This window comes from Nyctibius grandis, chromosome 2, assembly GCF_013368605.1.
Source record: "Nyctibius grandis isolate bNycGra1 chromosome 2, bNycGra1.pri, whole genome shotgun sequence".
NCBI classification, from domain to species: Eukaryota; Metazoa; Chordata; class Aves; order Nyctibiiformes; family Nyctibiidae; genus Nyctibius; species Nyctibius grandis.
Window position 1 is genome coordinate 105,555,572 of NC_090659.1, and position 18,922 is coordinate 105,574,493.

The 18,922-nt window shown below is 39.4% G+C and overlaps 1 protein-coding gene across 1 annotated transcript in view; it reads right to left on the minus strand.

Annotated features, from left to right (window-relative positions):
• Positions 1-16,211: 16,211 nt before the first annotated feature.
• TNFRSF19 (TNF receptor superfamily member 19) overlaps positions 16,212-18,922 on the minus strand; it is a 61,917-nt gene continuing 59,206 nt past the window's right edge. The window contains exons 8-9 of the mRNA XM_068395401.1: positions 18,745-18,847; positions 16,212-16,605 (exon numbers count right to left, since the gene is read on the minus strand). Coding sequence (XP_068251502.1) covers positions 16,212-16,605; positions 18,745-18,847 — 497 coding nt within the window. The remainder of the gene's footprint in view (positions 16,606-18,744; positions 18,848-18,922) is intronic.

An 18,922-nucleotide genomic window follows, 5' to 3' on the forward strand; every position in this document is an offset into this window, starting at 1 on the left:
GGGCACATGGCAGCCAAACTGGTATTTTCTTACTGTTCAGGAGTGCTGGGGTGTTTGGCAGCAGCTGTGGCCTCCACGTCTTCCTCCACTTTCAGGGTCATCACCAGTAGGGCTGCTGAAATGCTGTTCATAAGCAGCTGGGCACTGGCAACACAGAGGGGATGAAGACGTCAATAATCGGTGGCTTTTCTAGGAGGGGGCTGTACCTGGCAGGTTGGCTTGACTCTAGGAGAGGGCTGTACCTGGTGGGTTGGCTTGGCTCCTGCGTGGTGGAGGCTTGACCTGCTCTCACTCTTCAGCAGCGCAGCCATAGTGTTAATGGCCAAGTGCATATACATCTTCCATGGCTTTTCCTGTTGGCCTGAGTCTGGTCTGCCTCTTCTCTGTCTCTTAAAACTGATGCACAGGTCCCATGGGAGGGATGCTCGGCGCAGGGCCCCCTGACCTGCTGCGTCCTGACCTGCAGCATCAGGTGGTCCTCCAAAGCAGCCCTTCCTCGATCCCATCTTCTGGGTGTGCACAGATGCTTTTGGTGGTCGCGTTGCTTGTCCATACAACGTGACAGAAGCCCAGGGGATGATATGGTGAGAGTCGGGTGTCGAAAACCAGTTCCTGGGGAGCTGGAGGGAAAGCAGCTGGAGCAGCGCTGTGCCGAAAGCCGTGGGCATGGTGGGTTGAGGGAAGAGGAGAACTAAAACACATGGATGTTTAGGACCAAATGGGCTAAATTAGGGTGAGGGGTTGGCTTTGCTGATGCCAGGTTCAAAAGCTTCAAGCTGGTGTGGCAGGGAGGGAGGCTGTGGGTTGGAGTAAGGACAGAAAAGGGAGGGGTGCATGAAATGCTTGTGTCACGACATGGTCTTGAAAAAAGAGCTAGAAAGGTGGGGCAAGTGCTGGAAACAAAATTAAGTACCAAGGGCAGGAGATATGCAGGAGTTCCCAGAATTAGTAAGGACTTTTGGAAATTGCCCTCGTGGGAGGAAATGGAAGTTACGGTCCTGCCCCACCGCTCCAAATTGCTGGCAGGCCTCTATCTTTTAATGTTTTAATGTTGCATATGAAATCTTCTATACAGGGCAGTGTCCAACAAAATGTATACATTTAAAGATAGCTTCTTTTCTTCTGAATAAAGCACAGTTTAGGTGGCTCAAGGGCCAAAGAACAACTGTCCAGGGTCAGGTAAGATCGATCTAGGAAAGTCCCCATCCCAGCTTGTTCTTCGAATGTGTCATATCACAGCTTTATTATCTTCAACGTAAATCTGCAAAATGTTTCTGTGAAGCCCCATGCAAAGTCCATGTCTATCTTTAATTTATACGGCCATGGCTGGCTGTTGGAAACCTGGGTTAATTCACTAAGAGGAGTGTGTCTCTGGATATGCCCTTGAGCTGGTCAAAGGTGTAGGGCAGGCATCCAAACATTTCTAGCAGGAGAGATAATAAATGAAGTTGCTTTATAAATTTATTATAATGTCAAATAAAAATATATCTGGTTAGTGCAAAAAAGCATGGTGAAAATAGTGCAAGATCCTGAAGTGAGCATCCTTCTTCACAGTAACTATGATATACCAAATGATAAATGTTGTTGGCTTGCTCAGCTGCAACTTTACAGCATTTAAATTATAATTACAGGTCTGAACTGTTTGCTACAGGCCAGTGTCATGGGAGCAGCCAGACAAGGAGCAGGTAATTAAAGGTCCATTACAGCAAGCTGATCCCAGTGGAGACATAGTGGTCATTGCCAACGTGCTCGCTGCAGGCATGCACTCAAGTGCCCACACTCAGCTGCCTTTCCGAATTCAGGGACCATGAAGTGTGTTCTTATGAGTCGGTTTGAACTAAGATGTGTACAGCACAGCTGTGTTCACTGAAAAACAAAAAGTATCTTAAACTCTAAGGAGGGAATTAAACCTTGCTGAGGCCAGCCAAGAAAATGATGAGATCTTTTATTTTGACTGGAAACATGTAAATGGCCTGCATATCTGAGTCAGACTTACTTGAAAACTGCTTTCAGAATTTACAGAGAGCCATCAGAGAGAGCTGTCACTGTCCCCATACGTTCCTAGCTGGCATGATACACATTTTACTCTCTTCTAGCATCTGTTCACCTTCTTTAGCTGATCTCTGTGCAGTTTTGTACGTTGTGTTGCATCTTGTCCTCTTCTCCCCTTTGGCCTTGCTGATGCATCTGTTTCACCTTCCCACAGCTTCCACCCCACGGCCCCCGTCCCGCAGCGTTGCCCCAGGTTGGCTGCCAGCTCCCGGGCTGCACCAACCCGCTCTCCCTGCGCTCTGCTCTTTGGGAATCCCCACCCCTCAGTCAGCTCTGCCTGAGACTTCCCTTTTGCTTCATTAAAGCAGAAGGCAGTGCTCGGTTAACGGTTGGACTTGATGATCTTAAAGGTCTTTTCCAACCTAAATGATTCTATGGTTCTGTAGTTGTGACATGCTGGTGTCAGAGGACCAACCCCCCCTCCCCAATATCTGCTTCTCTGCATCACTGCGGCCCTTGGTGGAGGGCTATTCTAGTAGCCTCCCAAATGCAGAGCAGCATCTCCTGCCACTAGGTTCTGACCTGCTCTTGTTCCAGCCCTCACAGGACAGGCGGGCTGTCTGGCACGAACCACTTGCTGCAGCAAGGTATTGCAAACCTTTTTGTTCTGTAGCTCTGCTGAAAGCAAACAGATGGCAAATTAGGCTCCAGGTGTTGCACCAGATTCAGGGGTGAGGCTAAGCTCATGTAATTTATACATCGTTGTGGGCTCCCTAAAGTTAAAATTATTCCTGTTACACCATTTTTTACACCCACACTTGCTCTATCTGCAGCTTTGCCCATGCTTTACTCATCATCTCTGAATTTGGCCCACTCAATCTAAAGGAGAAAATGGGATTTACAAGGCCAGTCCCAGCTTCATACATCATCTTCTCTTCCTGGTGCACTCAGAATCACAGAATGGTTGGGGTTGGAAGGGACCTCTGGAGATCATCTAGTCCAAGCCCCTGCCAAATCAGGTTCCCCTAGAGCATGTTGCACAGGGTTGTATCCAGGTGGGTTTTGAACAACTCCAGAGAAGGAGACTCCACAGCCTCCCTGGGCAGCCTGTTCCAGTGCTCTGTCACTCTCAAAGTTTTCCCTCATATTGAGATGGAACTTCCCATGTTTCAGTTTGTGCCCGTTGCCCCTTGTCCCGTCGCTGGGCACCACTGAGAATAGTCTGGCCTCATACTCTTGACACCCGCCCTTAGGTTATTTGTAAGCATTGATAAGATCCCCCCTTAGTCTTCTCCAGGCTAAACAGACCCAGCTCCCTCAGCCTTTCCTCATAAGAGAGACGCTGCCGTTCTCTGATGATCTTTGTAGCTCTCTGCTGGACTCTGTCCTGTAGTTTCTTGTCTTTCAGCTTTTCCACCAGGCAGTGTACCCGCAGGGACTTCTTTAGCCTGGCTTGAAGTCAGGGCTCTGCACAGAGCTGTCTCAGCCAGTGGGAGCATGTCAGTGCCCACTTCGTGGATGTTACAAAGGGATGATGGGTCCTTCAGCTGGGATCCCTCAACAAAAAGCTGTTACAAAGAAATCCCCATCCAGAACAGTACTGTATGAGCTTGCAGCTCGGTGGCGGCAACATTTTCAGCCATTTCTGAATCTGGGTTTTCACATACTGCAAACTGATGAATTAATTGCAGCCAGGAATATATCCTTCAGCTGCTGGAAATCCATGAGCAGTGCTAAGGAAAAGGCTTGCTCATTGAAACTAGTTTGCAGTTTCCCACTCCATCACCTAATAAAGAGCCAGAGCCAAACAGACCAAGTGCAAATGCTCCTTTACGGCCAAATTTCATAGCACTGCAGCACATTGTAACATAGTGTATGTTTCCTCTGTAAAACTCATTCACCCATTGGGAGACTTTGAGCAAACACCAACAAAATACTCAGCAAAAGAAAAGGGAGGGGCAGATGTCAACATAATACAGTATTGCTTCTGCTGCAGGAATGGATGGAGGAGCATCCATGGATGTGTGCAATGGTCATGGCATCGTTTTTGCGTTCGGCTGGATGCAGGTGAGGAGCATCACGCTGCAGAGGGGCCCCATCAGCCAGAGCCCAGCCCTGATGAGCAGCTGTAGGGGCTCTTGACAGCCCCTTGCAGGGCCCTATGGTTTTCTTCCATAAGCAAATGTAACAAGTATAACAGCATAATATATAAAAAAAAAAAATTCTCATTTATGGCTGATCTGTTAACCAGCAATATCTGGTGAGGTTCAAAGGGTGAAGATTTGAGATGGGAGCAGGCGTGCTGTCAGTAAGCCCATGGGGAGCTGGTGGGTGTGCCACCTCCCGGCATCCCCTCCCGGTGCCTGCGGGAACCATTGCCTCTTTCAGCCCAAATTCCATTGGATTCTTCATTCCACCTCTTCCATCTTGCTGGTTTTAAGTTTTAAAGTGTTTTAAAACATCAGTGTTAAAACAATTTCTGTTGAACCTAATAAAACAAATAACTTATATGTGATTTGGGCTCATTTATAATTAGCAGTTCTAAGCAGGAGACTGAGTCTAATTGTGGTGTTCTTTCTGCAGTAACTCCTTTGCTCTGTTGATGCTGTTTTCCCCCAACCAACTAAGCACACAGCAGGCAATGCCCTCCTGTGTCTCAACTCACAGGTCGGCCCAACCTGCTTTGACTCACCCATTCATGAAATTAAGTCAAATACCAGGTCAGGAGTGTACAAAGTAGATCTGATACGAATCCTTGTTTATTTTGCTGTAATATTTTGTGCTAAGATTATCTCAGGGAAGAGAAAATGACTGTTCCAGACGAAAAAAGAACGCAGGTTTTTGTTTCCAGTCAGTTTAAACCATCATTATTTCCAAATGTCCTGACTGTATTCTTTTCAAATAATTTTTTTGCAGCACGTTATCAGCAATTTTTACATAGTCATGGATAGCTGTGTCTCACCTGCTGCTGTGACCAATTCCCTGTCTCTAGCTTTCATGAAGGGTTCTTGCAGAAAAATCCTGATCAGGGCATGTGCTTAAAAGTCACCATTTTAAGCACTCAACCATTATCATCCATTTTAGAAGCAGCTGTGCACAGATACGAATCCAACCAAACAAACTCCTGGGTAGGCTGGCTTTGAATTTGAGCTCACTGCCTTTCTGAAAGTGACCTTTACCCAATGTTGCACAGGCCAGTATTTGCATACTACAGTTGAGTAGCTTTGTTTCCCTCTCATTTATTTCCTTGGTTTTTATATAAGAACAGAGCAAAGCCTTAGAGATGCTTGTGTACATTGTGTTACAGCTTCCAGGTTCATTAAATTAAATCCACAATTCTGCTTTCACATGGTGATGGGGGAGTGGACCAGCTAGTGGAGGCAGGAGAATGGGAAACAGACCTGGAGGAAAGAGGGCAAAGAAATACTCAAAAATTGCAGCAGTGATAAATAAGGCAGAATGGTAGGGAAGAGCTGGGAGGAGAGTGGGTAGGAGATAGAGACATTCCTTTCCTGATAGAGCCTTCAGTGCCAGTTGTGTGTTACTATTTCTGACACTGGGCAGGGGATGGGGAGGAAAAACCCTTCTGTGTCAAGAATGAGGAGTAAGTGCTGCATGTCTACTTCACAAGAGCAAATTTTTACGAAGTGTAAGAAGATAAAATGCCTGGTATGCTCAAGGGGCAGGGTGATTGTAAAGATCAGAAAAGTTTTCCTTCCTACTTGTCTTCCTGTGCAGCCCAAGGTTATTTAGCTAACTTTTAATACACAAATGGGAATTCTGCTGAATGACTCTACAGTATAATTCTTTAAGCAGTTTTTTTCTCCTGTCTCTGTCTTCTTTTTTTTGTTTATATTTTTTGTTTTAACTACTGATAAGCTGTGATTCAATAACAGATTTTTTTAAAGAAGGGGTTGCTGGTGTGGGTCAGGGTTGCTCTGGTCAAAGAGGTGCTTTGATTTTTCTGGCCTGTTTGCTGGGCTAGGGGACAGAGCAGCAGAGAGAGACACTGGTAGCAGCATGAAGCAGCATCTGATTCCTGGGACCTCTTCTGGGTGGCATTAGGGTAACTGCATTTCTTTTCCATGAGAAAATGAAATTGGAGTCTTATTTTAGGCAGTTTGTGAGTAATGCAACTTAAGCAAAATTTGAATAGAGTCTCTTTTTTTTTTTTTGTCCAAAAAAATGAGGTAATAGGGAAAAGAACTGAGATTGTCAGGCATCTAAACCCTCCAGCTCTTGCAGAATGAAGTATAACAAGGACAAACTGAAAGGTAACTTCTGCTCCCTAAGATCAGGTGAGAATTGTAGGAGCATCCCCTCAGAGCTGCAGCAGCTGTAGACCTTTAACTAGATGCAAATTGTGCAAGCAAACATCATAAGAAAGCAGATCCAAGAAGGCCTTGAGCCCAAAACCTTAAGGTTGTTTTTGTTGTTTTTTTTTTTTCCCCCAACTAACAGAAGATATTTCTTTCTTTTTACTTATAGTGTTGAGCTACTGCAGTTACAACACTGATACATCTGCAGAAGGAGCAATATTGCATCTTCGGGGATATTTAGGTTTCCAAGCACATTTACAGCTGATTTCTGCACAGCTGGGAGACTTGCAGAGGCAAATCAGCTGTCACAGGCTGTTGCGTGTGCTGGATGTATCAGCGCTGCACCCTGCTCTCCTCTGGCTTCTGCAGGCGTTGCTGCTTCCCCTCTAACCCCAGTCCACCTCCTGCAGAAAGGCAATAAAAAGACTTCTGCTCTAGGCAAAGAAAGCATCTGGCTGTAAGTGCAACAAGACCTCCTCAGTGACATTCTGCATAGTAGGAAACATCATCTGGCAGACAGATATTTTCAGGAAGCCCTATTACAGCACTTGCCAACACCTTGAGTAAACTCTTAACACTATCTATTTGTTGTTGAAAGCCAGAGGAGATGTAATTTATGGCATTCTTGAGCTCTTCCCTCCAGATCTCATAGCCTGTTTAAACTAATGAGAGAGAGGGCCGAACACTCACAGCTTGCTTCTTTTAACCCTCAATGAAATAGGCATTTTATCATCTAAAGGTTTTAGAGTTTCTTCTGCCTGAATCCATCTGTCCTGCTAGTTAAAAACCAGTGTATGGAAATAACTTTGAGGCAGTTCTTGCCTGCACAAATAGATCAGTCTTCCTTGAGTAAACAACTAATCCTCCAAAGTTTAAACTATATTTAAAGAAAGATACAATTTAAATTAATATTGGGGGTTTCAATTTATTGAGGGTTTAACATTGAGGGTAACTGCACAAACCCTCCTGGAGAAAATAGTCTTATGTGAGATTTCACAGCATTTTGTCATCATGTGAATTTTTTTTTTCAAACAATGAATATTTTCAACTCATAGTATCAAAATGTGTATATGTGGCACTTAGGAACATGGTTTAGCAGCAGACTTGGCAGTGTTAGGTTTACAGTTGGACTCAATGATCTTAAAGGTCTTTTCCAACCTGAATGATTCTATGATTCTACAAAAATATAAAAAAAAAAGTGATGAATTTTGACAAAATGTACTGCAAGTCTCATTTGGTGGAACATTATGGGTCTGTTTTGGTATCTCAGTAGGAAAGATATTCTTGCTCTTGCACAGATGTGGTGTCCCCTTAACTTTTATTGTTGAACATCCTTAGAAATAAATTTTAATAAAGCTGAAGTTATGAGTTACTAATGATAAAGGAACACAACTGTCGTTGGGTCTAACAACATAAAATGGCATCAGGTTGGTCAACAGCCTTCTTTTTTTCTCTTGGAACAGGATAAACCAAATGGCCAAACTGATACTGGCCATTGACTTTCCAAAGGTTAAACTCAGCTGCCATATGTAGCAGGAGTCAACATACATCTAAAGAAAGCACATTTGCAATGTATGAACAAAAGTGGTGCAGTAAATGCTGTTATTCAGATGATTCCAGATCTTCCTTGTTTTGCTTTGGCCAGGCGCAGAGTTTATGTGAGTTTAAGTGAACAAGAAGTTAGGGAAGTTAGGTGGCTGTAGACTAGATCTTTACTTTGGCTTTTAAAATACAATTACTTTGCAATGCAATGGCTGGTTTTGCTTTTTTGGTGCATTAACAGCTAGATGTCCTTTTCTCATTATTATTATTATTTTCATAACGAATAACCTCTACTGTTCCTGTTTTGTTCAATATTGTTCTCTTAAATGTCCACTGTAAGCAAGCACACGCATCCACATGCACAGAGCGTCCCCATTACAAACCGTCCTGCTGCGGTCCCCACCAGCTGCGAAGCATTAGAGCTGCCACCGCACGCTCAGCTCCTCCAGCGGGACCAGCCAGGGCCTTCAGATGCTACCGACCCCGGCAGAAAAATTGCATTCACTCAGTGAATATTCCAGTATTTTGCTATTGAAGAGCAAGAGATTGCAGCTCTGAAAATCCTGGAAGGGAGCCACAGAGTACTGGCTGTAGGTCCTAAATGTTGTGTTTTGTTGTTTATAGTAATTTATTTTTTCTAAGGCTCCCGTATTGACGTATGAGATGTCTAGGGCACTTGGATTTCTTGACTGAAAGGCATTTAAAAAAAAATTGAAATTGAGACTTTACTATTTTTTTAAAAAATTTCTCAGGTCATTTCATAACCTCTGCCACATGCAGAATACATGCTTGTGTAGTGTAAAGGTCTCATCTGAACTGGTCCATAGTGTTCTGTAATTTCCTCATGTTTAAGGATTTAGGAATAAAATTTAACTGGCCTGGACAATGTCCTGCCTCAGATCCCATCCAAGGTGGCATTTTTTTAAAAAAATTGGTTATTATTTTATTCTACTGTAGAATATATCTTTATGTACTCTATATACATTCTGTATTTATATATGTTTATCATTATGTTCCAATCAACTGTCTGATATAAATCTTGGGCAAAGCAAGGTGATTACTTGGATTCCAGTGGTTTAATTTTGCCAAGCATTGAATCAGCGCTCTCCCTTAAACTGTTGATTACAGACTAGATTTTGGTATAGTATCTATCTCCTATACTTTTAGGAGAATTTTTGCATGCTGAATAGCACATGAATTGTCCATCCACAAACTGAAGCTGGGACCTGGGCAAAAGAAATGGAAAACTGCATAAAGACTGAGGCTCAGAGAAAGCACTTTCTAAAAGCTGCATTTTTTTTATTTTTTTTATTTTTTTTGTGCTTTTCCAATGCATTAGAAAAATGTTATTTATATCCTTCTGAACAAGCCACATCTCCCTTTGTCAAGTCAATGAAAAAAAATCAAATCCAACTGTGGTAAGGAAGGATTTAGAAAATCAAATGATGGGGAAAAAAAAAAAAATCTCCATCTTACTCAGCTGACCCTGCTGTTGAAGCTGTGGCCTTGCTAGAAGCCTTAGTGTGCCCTCAATCAGCCACCCTCTCTGTCAGTACGCTATTGGAAAACATTTCCACTAATCCCATCATTCACTGCTGTTGTGGAAACCAGCAGGCGCACGAGCAAATCCACCCACTATTTTTTTTTAATCCTATTGAAAGCGCTACCTTAGCGGACATAATGGAAATGGCTTATGTGCAACGTGAAGAGCAAGTGGGTTTTACCAACCCTCATGCCAAAACTAAACATGGATTAAATTGCACCCTGCCAGCACAAAGTGTGCATTGTGTGGCTTTGCTCTGCAGCACCCAACCTCAGCTTGCTCTGCGCATGATAAAACACTGCACGCTCCCTTCAATACCCTTTTTTCAAAAGGGCAAAACAAAGCAGCAGTGTCTGCACTGGAATGTGCTGCAGGTAGCTCCATCACCAAAGTCAGCCAGAGGAGTAATTTAATGCATGAAGGTTGTTGCTTGGAGGGACTTCACAGGAATGCAAACCAAAGGCCTGCAAAGAGCCCACAACAAAGGGAAAACCAGGCGATCTCAAACTCACGGTAGGATGAGGAGCATTGGATTAAGAGCTTGGTCTACCTTGTAGAAAAGGCAAGAAACACTCTTGTACTGAAAAACAATGCAAGCAGGGAAAAGATTTTGGGGTGGCTTTTTATTTCCTGTAGACCTCTTTTAGAAAGACAGTTGGATAGAAAATTGCAGCCTTGCTAATGACATTTATATTATAATTAATACGATCAAATGTCTATGCAAGTTTTATGATTGCATATGTAATTTGTTTTAAATTGTATTTTGTTTCCAGGTAAAATAGAATAAATACCTGTTTTTCAATTCCTGTTTTTTTTCCTCATTTTTTTTTAATTTTTATTTTTTTGGCAGGGGCACACTATTGCGCTCCTAGCAGTGCTGAGACTGGCTACCTTTATTGACACAAAGCGAACTACCAAACATGCCACGTGCTGCTTTGCCGACTTCCAAGCGTTTAAGTGAATGAGGAGCGTGATTTGGTCAGCTGGGGATGTGGACTGCTGCCATTTTTGACAGCCTCAGCAGAAGACATGCAGAAGACTACTCAGGAGTGTGGCACATGGGCACAGTCATGTAAAGAGACCTTGCTATTTGGGGAAGGTGTTCCCCGGGTAACCTCTGAATTATGTACTTAAAAGACTGGAGAAATAACAGCAATAGACAGACTAGAGCTCATGTGAAATTTGCTAGAATAAACTAGTGACAGGGACAGAGCAGCTTTCAGTTTCTCTCAAACTTTCACATAAAAAACAATAGTGCTACAAATTCTCCACCATGACCAACCTGGCTTTATCTGACCTACCGTCCTTATCTGGATTCAGTTTCCAGTCACTGCTTCTTACATCTTTACCATAAGAAGTCATGTAATTATATGCAATTATCAAATTACTCTTTCTTCTCAGTCTTCTACTCTCATCAGTCAAACGATGCCATCCCTTTCTTAATCATTTAAATTGTACAGCATCCCATTTGAGTAACATTTTCCTCAATCTTTTCAAAGTACAAACCTTCTGGACAATGTTTGGAAAATGGCCTATATAATCACAGGTAATTTTTCTTCTCTATTGGTATTCCCTAATTCCCTCTTTCTTCGAGCAAGGTTTGAAACCAGTCTTGGCTCCTGCACCACAGCGCAAGTGCAGGCTCTGTCAGTACTGATCAGGGGCCATGATTAGGGCATCCTTTTCTGTTTCAAAAATACAGCTACTCTCATTATTTACGTCTCTGTCTTGTCTGAAACAATCTACTGTGTGGAGTACTTGGTTTTCTTTTTCAAGACATTATGCAGACAGCAATCTGTGGTGCTTACCAGCTTTTTCTCCCGTTCTTGAGAAGCAAAATTTTGATAAGATTTTGAAGCGCTATGATTTTAAGTATTGTTGTTAACTTACTGCTTCAAGGTCGTCCAGCTTGAAGAAGGATGCTACTGTTAAACAGCAAGCATCTCAAGACAAAGATGTACCAAATTATACTGTAATTTTAATAGAATTAAGCCACTATGGAATTCTAAAAATAATAAAAAGCCTTGATCACTACTTTGTATAGAATGCTATTATTAATTTGAGATCAACAAACCAAGAGCGGTTCATGTAACATTTTATTCACAAGTAGAAAAAGTATTACAAAACGATTTATACAAGATTTTAATTTATATTCCTTAAAGGAGTATTTAAAACAGCACTGTAAGTCCCTAGACGCGATATGCGGGCAGTCTAAATGCGGTGGTCATGTATGTTTTCTATTGGCATGTACAACATTGCTTGCCACAGGCAATATAAAAAAGACCAATTTGGTTAAATTAAGGAAAAAAGTATATACACAATATACACATATGTTTAAAAAGCACTCTTCATTTTTTCCTCCCAATTTGCTCTCAAGCTACCTGCCACTCATTTAAAGAAACGAGTATTTTTGTCTAGAGCTGCCGGATAAGAACAATTATACAAAGTGTAAATTCCAGCGGGAAAACATACTGTGGCAGACCCTGGCAAAACTTTTGAACACAGCATTTTAAAGAACTGTTATTAGTGACAAGTTAAATCTCCATATGTTCTAGAAATATCTTGCCATATACTGAAATGCACATTGGATTTTTTTCTATTTACAAAGTATATACAAAGAAGCACACATCTCTTCATGCACATGTAATGAAAAATAACATTTTGTCACTTCTTCACATGTATGAAAGTATCCAAAGAAAATACTCAAAACTACTCTTATTTGACTATATACTCTAAAGTATTTAGCTGAGTAATTGTACTCCCTGTGTAACTGCGTATTATTCTGTCAGTGACCAAATGGTGGTATTTACTACTTTAAAAAAAAAAATTTACATAATTTCTTCACTGACTTAGGTTTGAATTTGATAACTGTCATTCATGATTTTTGCACACACGAATAATCTCAATGGTTTTAGCTGAAGCATCTTACTGCCTCGCCTGCCTATACTGGCTTTAGCTATTCTCGTGCAGGTTCAACCTTCTACTGGATGCTTCAAAGCAAAAGTCTTTTTCCATTATGGAATATGAATACTGTCTCAACATTTCCATTGCCACACAAAGCATGTGTGGAAAGATGAGTAATATTTATTGCGAATTTGCATTTGTTTTGCTTATTGCTTTGCTTTTGTCAAGGCAAAAACTGCACTTAAAAAAGTCTTAAAAGACCAGCAGTGAGTGCAGAGCTGATAATTTACTAGGCATGCACACATCTTTGAGGATTCAATTCAGAGGTATTTATTTTAAAAAATGTTATGAATTAATTTTTATACTTTGTGTGGAAAAATTGAATTTACACAATACAATAATAATAAGGACAGAGTGACATTAATTAAAAGGTCTGCTAAATGAACAAATTAGGTCACCATGAAGCTTGACCCTTGAAAATAACACACTACTAAAAAATATTAGTAACAGTCTCATTGTATGAATACTTTCATGGCACACCTGCTATAGTCTGACATTTTGATGTGACAGTTGATGACATTTATTTCAACATCCAAAAATTACGTGCTATAACAAGTGCTGTATTCCAACACTGAGACTAGCAATTAAACACAACATCTCTATCTATATGGCTGACTTTCATTAAACTAAATCTAATTCAAAGCTAATCTCCTGCTAGATTTAACAAAACAATGTCTCCTCCCACAAATGTAATAATTGGATGGAGGGAACTTCAACCATACATATTGTAACATGCAAATTCTTTAATTACCCAAACTAGCTTATTGACTATAATGTAATATATAATAAAAGCTTCAGTTTATCAATAGATGATCTTTGCATAAATAGAAATGCTTTTTTTTTAAGTCCTTCAACAGCAGGAAACTGATTTAAAATTAGAACCAGCCAAAAAAATCCTAATGCATGCATAAATCTGCAAGCAGAATAACTGGCAACATCTTGTCCCACGCCTTCTGACATCTATAGCCATATTTAAGATACCTACCCTAAACACACTGAAGTATTATATTTCTTGCTATATTTACATATACTTTTAAGCTTACTCCATTAGCCTTTTTGAGAATCTGAGGGAACAGAAGGTTATTTTTTTAAAAGAGATGTAAAAGGTCATAAATCCAATTTCGAGGTTCTCCTAGGATGCTCCTTGAAGTTTCACTTTACAGCTGTTATGGCTCAGATGCAACTGCTCAGAAGGTGTGAAATGATGCCATTTTTTTTCCAGCTGATTTTGAAACCATGCAACATTGAAGACCAGACCAAGTTTGACGAGAATTAGCAGAGGAGCATTAAGGAAGCATTCAACTTTAGTGCTGAGAGAAATAGCTCGGTTCCCTAAAAGAAAGTGATACAACAGTGGTTACTTAAACTCATAAAAAACCTGTATGTACTACTATACTTGACTAAACACTAAAAAAATACAGTTATAGTTATTGCATGGTGTAAAAACTCACCTAAACCTGAAGACTGAACCTGTATTAAAACACCCATTTAAAAAGTTACGTTTATGTGCAAATAAATAAAATTATGCTATCTTCGGATAGCATTATTATTTATTTTGCAATATAATAATGAAGTATGGCCCTATGCAAGGCTTTAACGCATCCACATGTACTAGAAAGACCGTCCTTCCCTCAAAACATTTCAAAAAGACAAGAAAGATGAAGGGCAAATGGAAGAAAACAGGTTAGACTGAGATTAAATAATTTTCTTGGAGTTGTATAGTTGCTCAGAGTTAAGCCTGAAAATACATCTCAGGTACGCCTAGTCCTGGTCCTGTCCCTCAAATGCTACTTAAATTTCTCCATCAAAGATGCAGATATAATGATGTACTGTACAGTCTGAATATGGAGAAATTGTCTAAAATGAATCAGTAAAGTCTATTAAAGAAAAAAAATGAAGAAAAACCTAACCCATCAAAACCATCTTGCTTATTCAGAATTATACACAAATCTCAGTAGTAATACATGATAGTACAAAATCATCAAATAATACAGGATTTTGAAATGTCAGAAAAGATGTCTGCATATAAATATGAATCAGTAAGAAAATTAAAAATTTATATATCGTAACACGTATGGTGAAATGTAAGTTAATTTTTATAGTGATATTTTGAAGTTCTGTGGTTCCTTTCATCTGGAAAAACTCTAAATAATATTAATCACGTACCTCTGAAATTGATACATGGTTTAGTGGGGAAAAAAACCCACAAACTTTTGATTTTTAAAATCTTGTTAATATGGAAATAGACTCCCTTAAAACATCAAGAGACCATTCAAGTTCCATTGATAACTGCTGAAAAACTGGGAACTAGCAGTGTCGAGATTTACAGTCATAGCCATGTCATTGTCCCTTCCTATATACGCCTAGAGAATACAACTATTACCTAATGATATTTGGCATATACCAAAATGAAACTATGACAATTGCTATCTGACATATGGGCAGTTAGTGTCATTGTTACAGACAAAACTATATACTGTAAATAATATATTTAGAAAAATAGGTGTGACCTAGATACGGTTCATATTTTCAGTGACAGCAGTAGATTTTCAGGGTGATATATGAGTTCCATTGAAGTCAATGGCAAAAAAATTCTTAACTTAGCAGTCTGTTTACCTCCCTTTCCTCCTCTTGAAAACATCACCTAAAGAATTAAGGCTTGATTTACAAAGAATTAACCATTGCACTTACATGTTTCCAGAACATGCTTTTTTTTTTTGTTAAATACTTGTTACTTTCTACTTCTTATTTAAGAGCAATATGAAAGTGGCATGCAAACCAAATGGAAGAGGATCAAAGGCAGGCAGGTTTTTTTTCTGAAGATGACCCAAAATTTTCATAATTACAGATAGCATAATTTTCTTAATTAAGCTTGGTGGATTATTAACGTTAGTGGCACCTGCTGCTGTTCCTGCCTCTGTGTACATACACAGGAGACTATTTCAGCTTTCCAGACACGGACTGCATAACCCTTGAGTAACACCACCGGTACACATGCCATACTTTGGGATCCTTTCACAGATTAGCTACTTATTGCTCCAAGTTACTTTCAATAGTAGAAAATGTCATTTTAAAAATACAGAGCACAGCTAATATTCAAAAAGATGTAACGATGAAACAGTAGCAGAGTGACTTTTTGCGATCATTACATTGTTATGCAGCAAAGACGATTGTTTATCATCTCTTCTCATTTTGACCTCAGACCTGCGTTTTCTCTGAGAATTAGAACACTGAGCTTTTATAGATTAAATTATATTTTATGGACAAACTTATGGAATGTTTTATCTGATGACATGGCAATATGAATGGCATTAAAAAGCATTTGAGATTCTCTCTTCTGTTCCTGCTACTGCTGTAGTAACTTCACAGAGAAGGGTTTGTAAATATTTCTGAAAGAACACTTGCATGTGTTTTACGCTTTGTTTACAATAAGCAAAATAAGTCCTCAGTTCTTCCCTCATAAACAAGCACCAGCCTCACATAATAGTTTGGTCATAAGGCTACTAAACTGATTTTTTTCCCTCTGAAATTTGATGAAAAAAAAATAATTATAAAAGCTGACTGGTATACAGACTTACCTCTGTATTCTAGCTCACATTATCTCAACGTTACAGTTTGAGATAACTGAGATAACAGTTTGTACAGTAACTACACCTTTCGAATTCAGTCAATGATTTAAAAATGTGAAACTGCTGGATCTCTTGTAGAGTGTTATTTTATTTCAGCAATAGCTAGGTGTAACCTATGGAGAAACATAACCCTACAACTTTTTACAATTCTGTTTTTATCTAACTCTACGTGCCTTGAGTACTCATTCTCACTCCTTTGTAGTTATGTTTTTTACCTCTTTATCAGTCTGTAGCGTCGTTTGCTGTTCCATTAGGCTTTGTCTTGGGCTGGGTTTCAGCAGCTGCTGTGTTCTGAAGTGATGAAACTTCTATGCATGTTCTATGTTTGGAGATTTCACAGGACTTTGCAATGTCTCCATCAAGAGACTTAGCTGAAATAAGTACTTCAGTTAGATCCTGGTTATTATCAGACTCAACAGTGGCTGCATTTTCAGTTTCAGGACTGCAGGATTTTGCAGATCCTCCAGCCAGTTCTGAATATGATTCACATAAAGAAATGCTGTCACAACAAGCTGAGTTTTGCATAAGAGGCCAAGCATCTGAAATGTCTCCACAGGCAGAGCGTGAAAGAGAACCAAGGAAGGTAGGAATCATTTGTCCAACAGAATCAGAAGCCCTGCAAAAGGATAAAAAATACACACTTTCAAAAGTGTTCCAGAAAATATTATGGCTATTGTAATTATTGTCATTAATTATTATAGGTATTTCAAGAAGGTATAACAGGGTAATATTAAGTTCATACTCTAGAGGTATTCTGTACAAACCAATTCTTTTGAAAAGGAATACAGTTTGTTCCTCATCTGAAAATGAAGAAAGCTCTGGAGAACACTACTAAAGGTAAAGAGGATGCCTAGAGCCCTTCACACTATGAATTCAGGGTTTTAGAAAACATGAACTACAGTTGTCGTTGTTTATAGTTTAAAGAACAGAAATATGATAAAAATACTATATTATTGTTCAGATACAAAGACTGTTTCAAAGAGCAAGGAATTTATTTGTTCTCAATGCAGGGTGAGGGATTAAAACAATATAACAAGCTTAAATTGCAGCAAGAAATATATTTGGGAAGACTGTGGAACCTCCAACACTAGGGGGGTGTTTGAAAAAAAACAGGCTAGACAAATACCTAATGGAAGCAGAAGTAGTAAAGTGGGTTCAGACTGGGAAAAGGGAGTAGACAACACGACAGCTTGAAACACCTATCTGTGTGATTTCATACTGAACATGCATTCACTTTAGATTTTTCAGTTTGTTCTGTCCAGCCTTCAAAACGTGAAAAGTTTTTCTCCCATTCTCTTTCATGTGGAAAGGACAGAATATTAATGAAGGGAAAGGATTTTTAATTCTCACAAGGATTATTTTTATTTTACAGAAAACAGAAGAAAGTGGAAGTTGGAACTCAATGTTATCTATCTCAAATCTGTTTAAGGTGCATGATGATACTGACATGCCTGAGTGCACTATACATGCCTATCTCTGTTGAAAGCCCAGTAATGTTTTTTACTATAGCATACCAATATAATTATTAACAAAACCAAAAAGATATACTAATACATTTTATTTCCAAAAACCGTCTACAGATTTATAAAACTGTAAAGGCTATATTAAGTCAGATATACAGTAATAATTTGTGACAAAACATCCCACATTAACATTGCCTACAACAGATTTTAAGTAGCTTTACTCATTTCCAAAACATGATGCTTTAATAGCTTTGATATACACACAAAGCATTTTTATAGATGAGGCTAAAAGTCAGGACACTGCACCACAATTGAAGGAAATACATTATTTTGGCAAAGGAAATTGAAGCAAACTCCATTTCTACTGAAAGGAACCACAGGATCTTTGATGTCCACATAGCATGGATATGACGTTTATTTTTAAAAACTTAACCAAAAGATCCCTCACAAAGTACAAAACTCTCAATTTGTGAGACTGTGAAATATACACCAGCCTTTGTGGTATAAAAGGATGACTCAAGCTTGCTGGTATACAAGTTATTATAGAAAATTTAGGTATTTTGTATCTTGTACTTAGGTCACTAAGTCACCTTGCATAAACAATAACTACGAAGAAGATGCCTCTACGTTTTTAGTTACATTTGGCCAGAAGAACAAAACAGCTGGAGACCAATTTAAACCTTATATGGAAAACAATTCTAGCTAAAAGAAAGAAATACATCCTGTGTTAAAATCTGTAACCAGGAAACTCTGAATGACACAATAAATTTTATATATTTAGCTCATGGTACTGCTGTTGAAATAACTATTACTGTATTTATATTCAGCTGATCAGGAGAAACTAATGGTTACAATCTGGCAGAAATGAAGAAATACTAGATATTTCAAATCTCTCAGTCATTAACAGCTTCTAAAAAGAGAAAATCTTCATGACACTTCTAAACTATACCTTAAGCCCCCTAGATTCACAGGTTTATGTAGCACCTTGCTAACCCACAGCAGAAAAGGGGGTCACCAAAGCCTCTAAGGTACCACAGAGTAAGAGGAAGACTATCTGCTTGTGAGAGAAGTCAGTCACTTCTTCATCAGAAACTGTTAATATCATGTCAGCATTTACTAAGTAATACTTAAAATCGATTTTTCACCATAAACCTGTTTTTGCACAAAACAGGAGTATATGGCTACAGTTCACCAAAACCCCCCATTCCACTCCAAACAGTTATTGTATCTGTATAAATATGAGTGCATAAGAAATATTTAATGTTTAATAGACATTTATAAAACTCAGTTACCTTTCATTAAGCGTAGTCTGTGAGTGGAAAGCGCAACTGTGACTGCTGTGCTCCATGCTACAGGTTTCGTCACAGCACAGTGATGGAATCAAGTGAACTGGTCCTAGGGAATGAAAATTAATTTAATAATGTTAAAAGTGTTAAAGCTCTGTATAAACTTAGTCTCTGTACTTTTTCA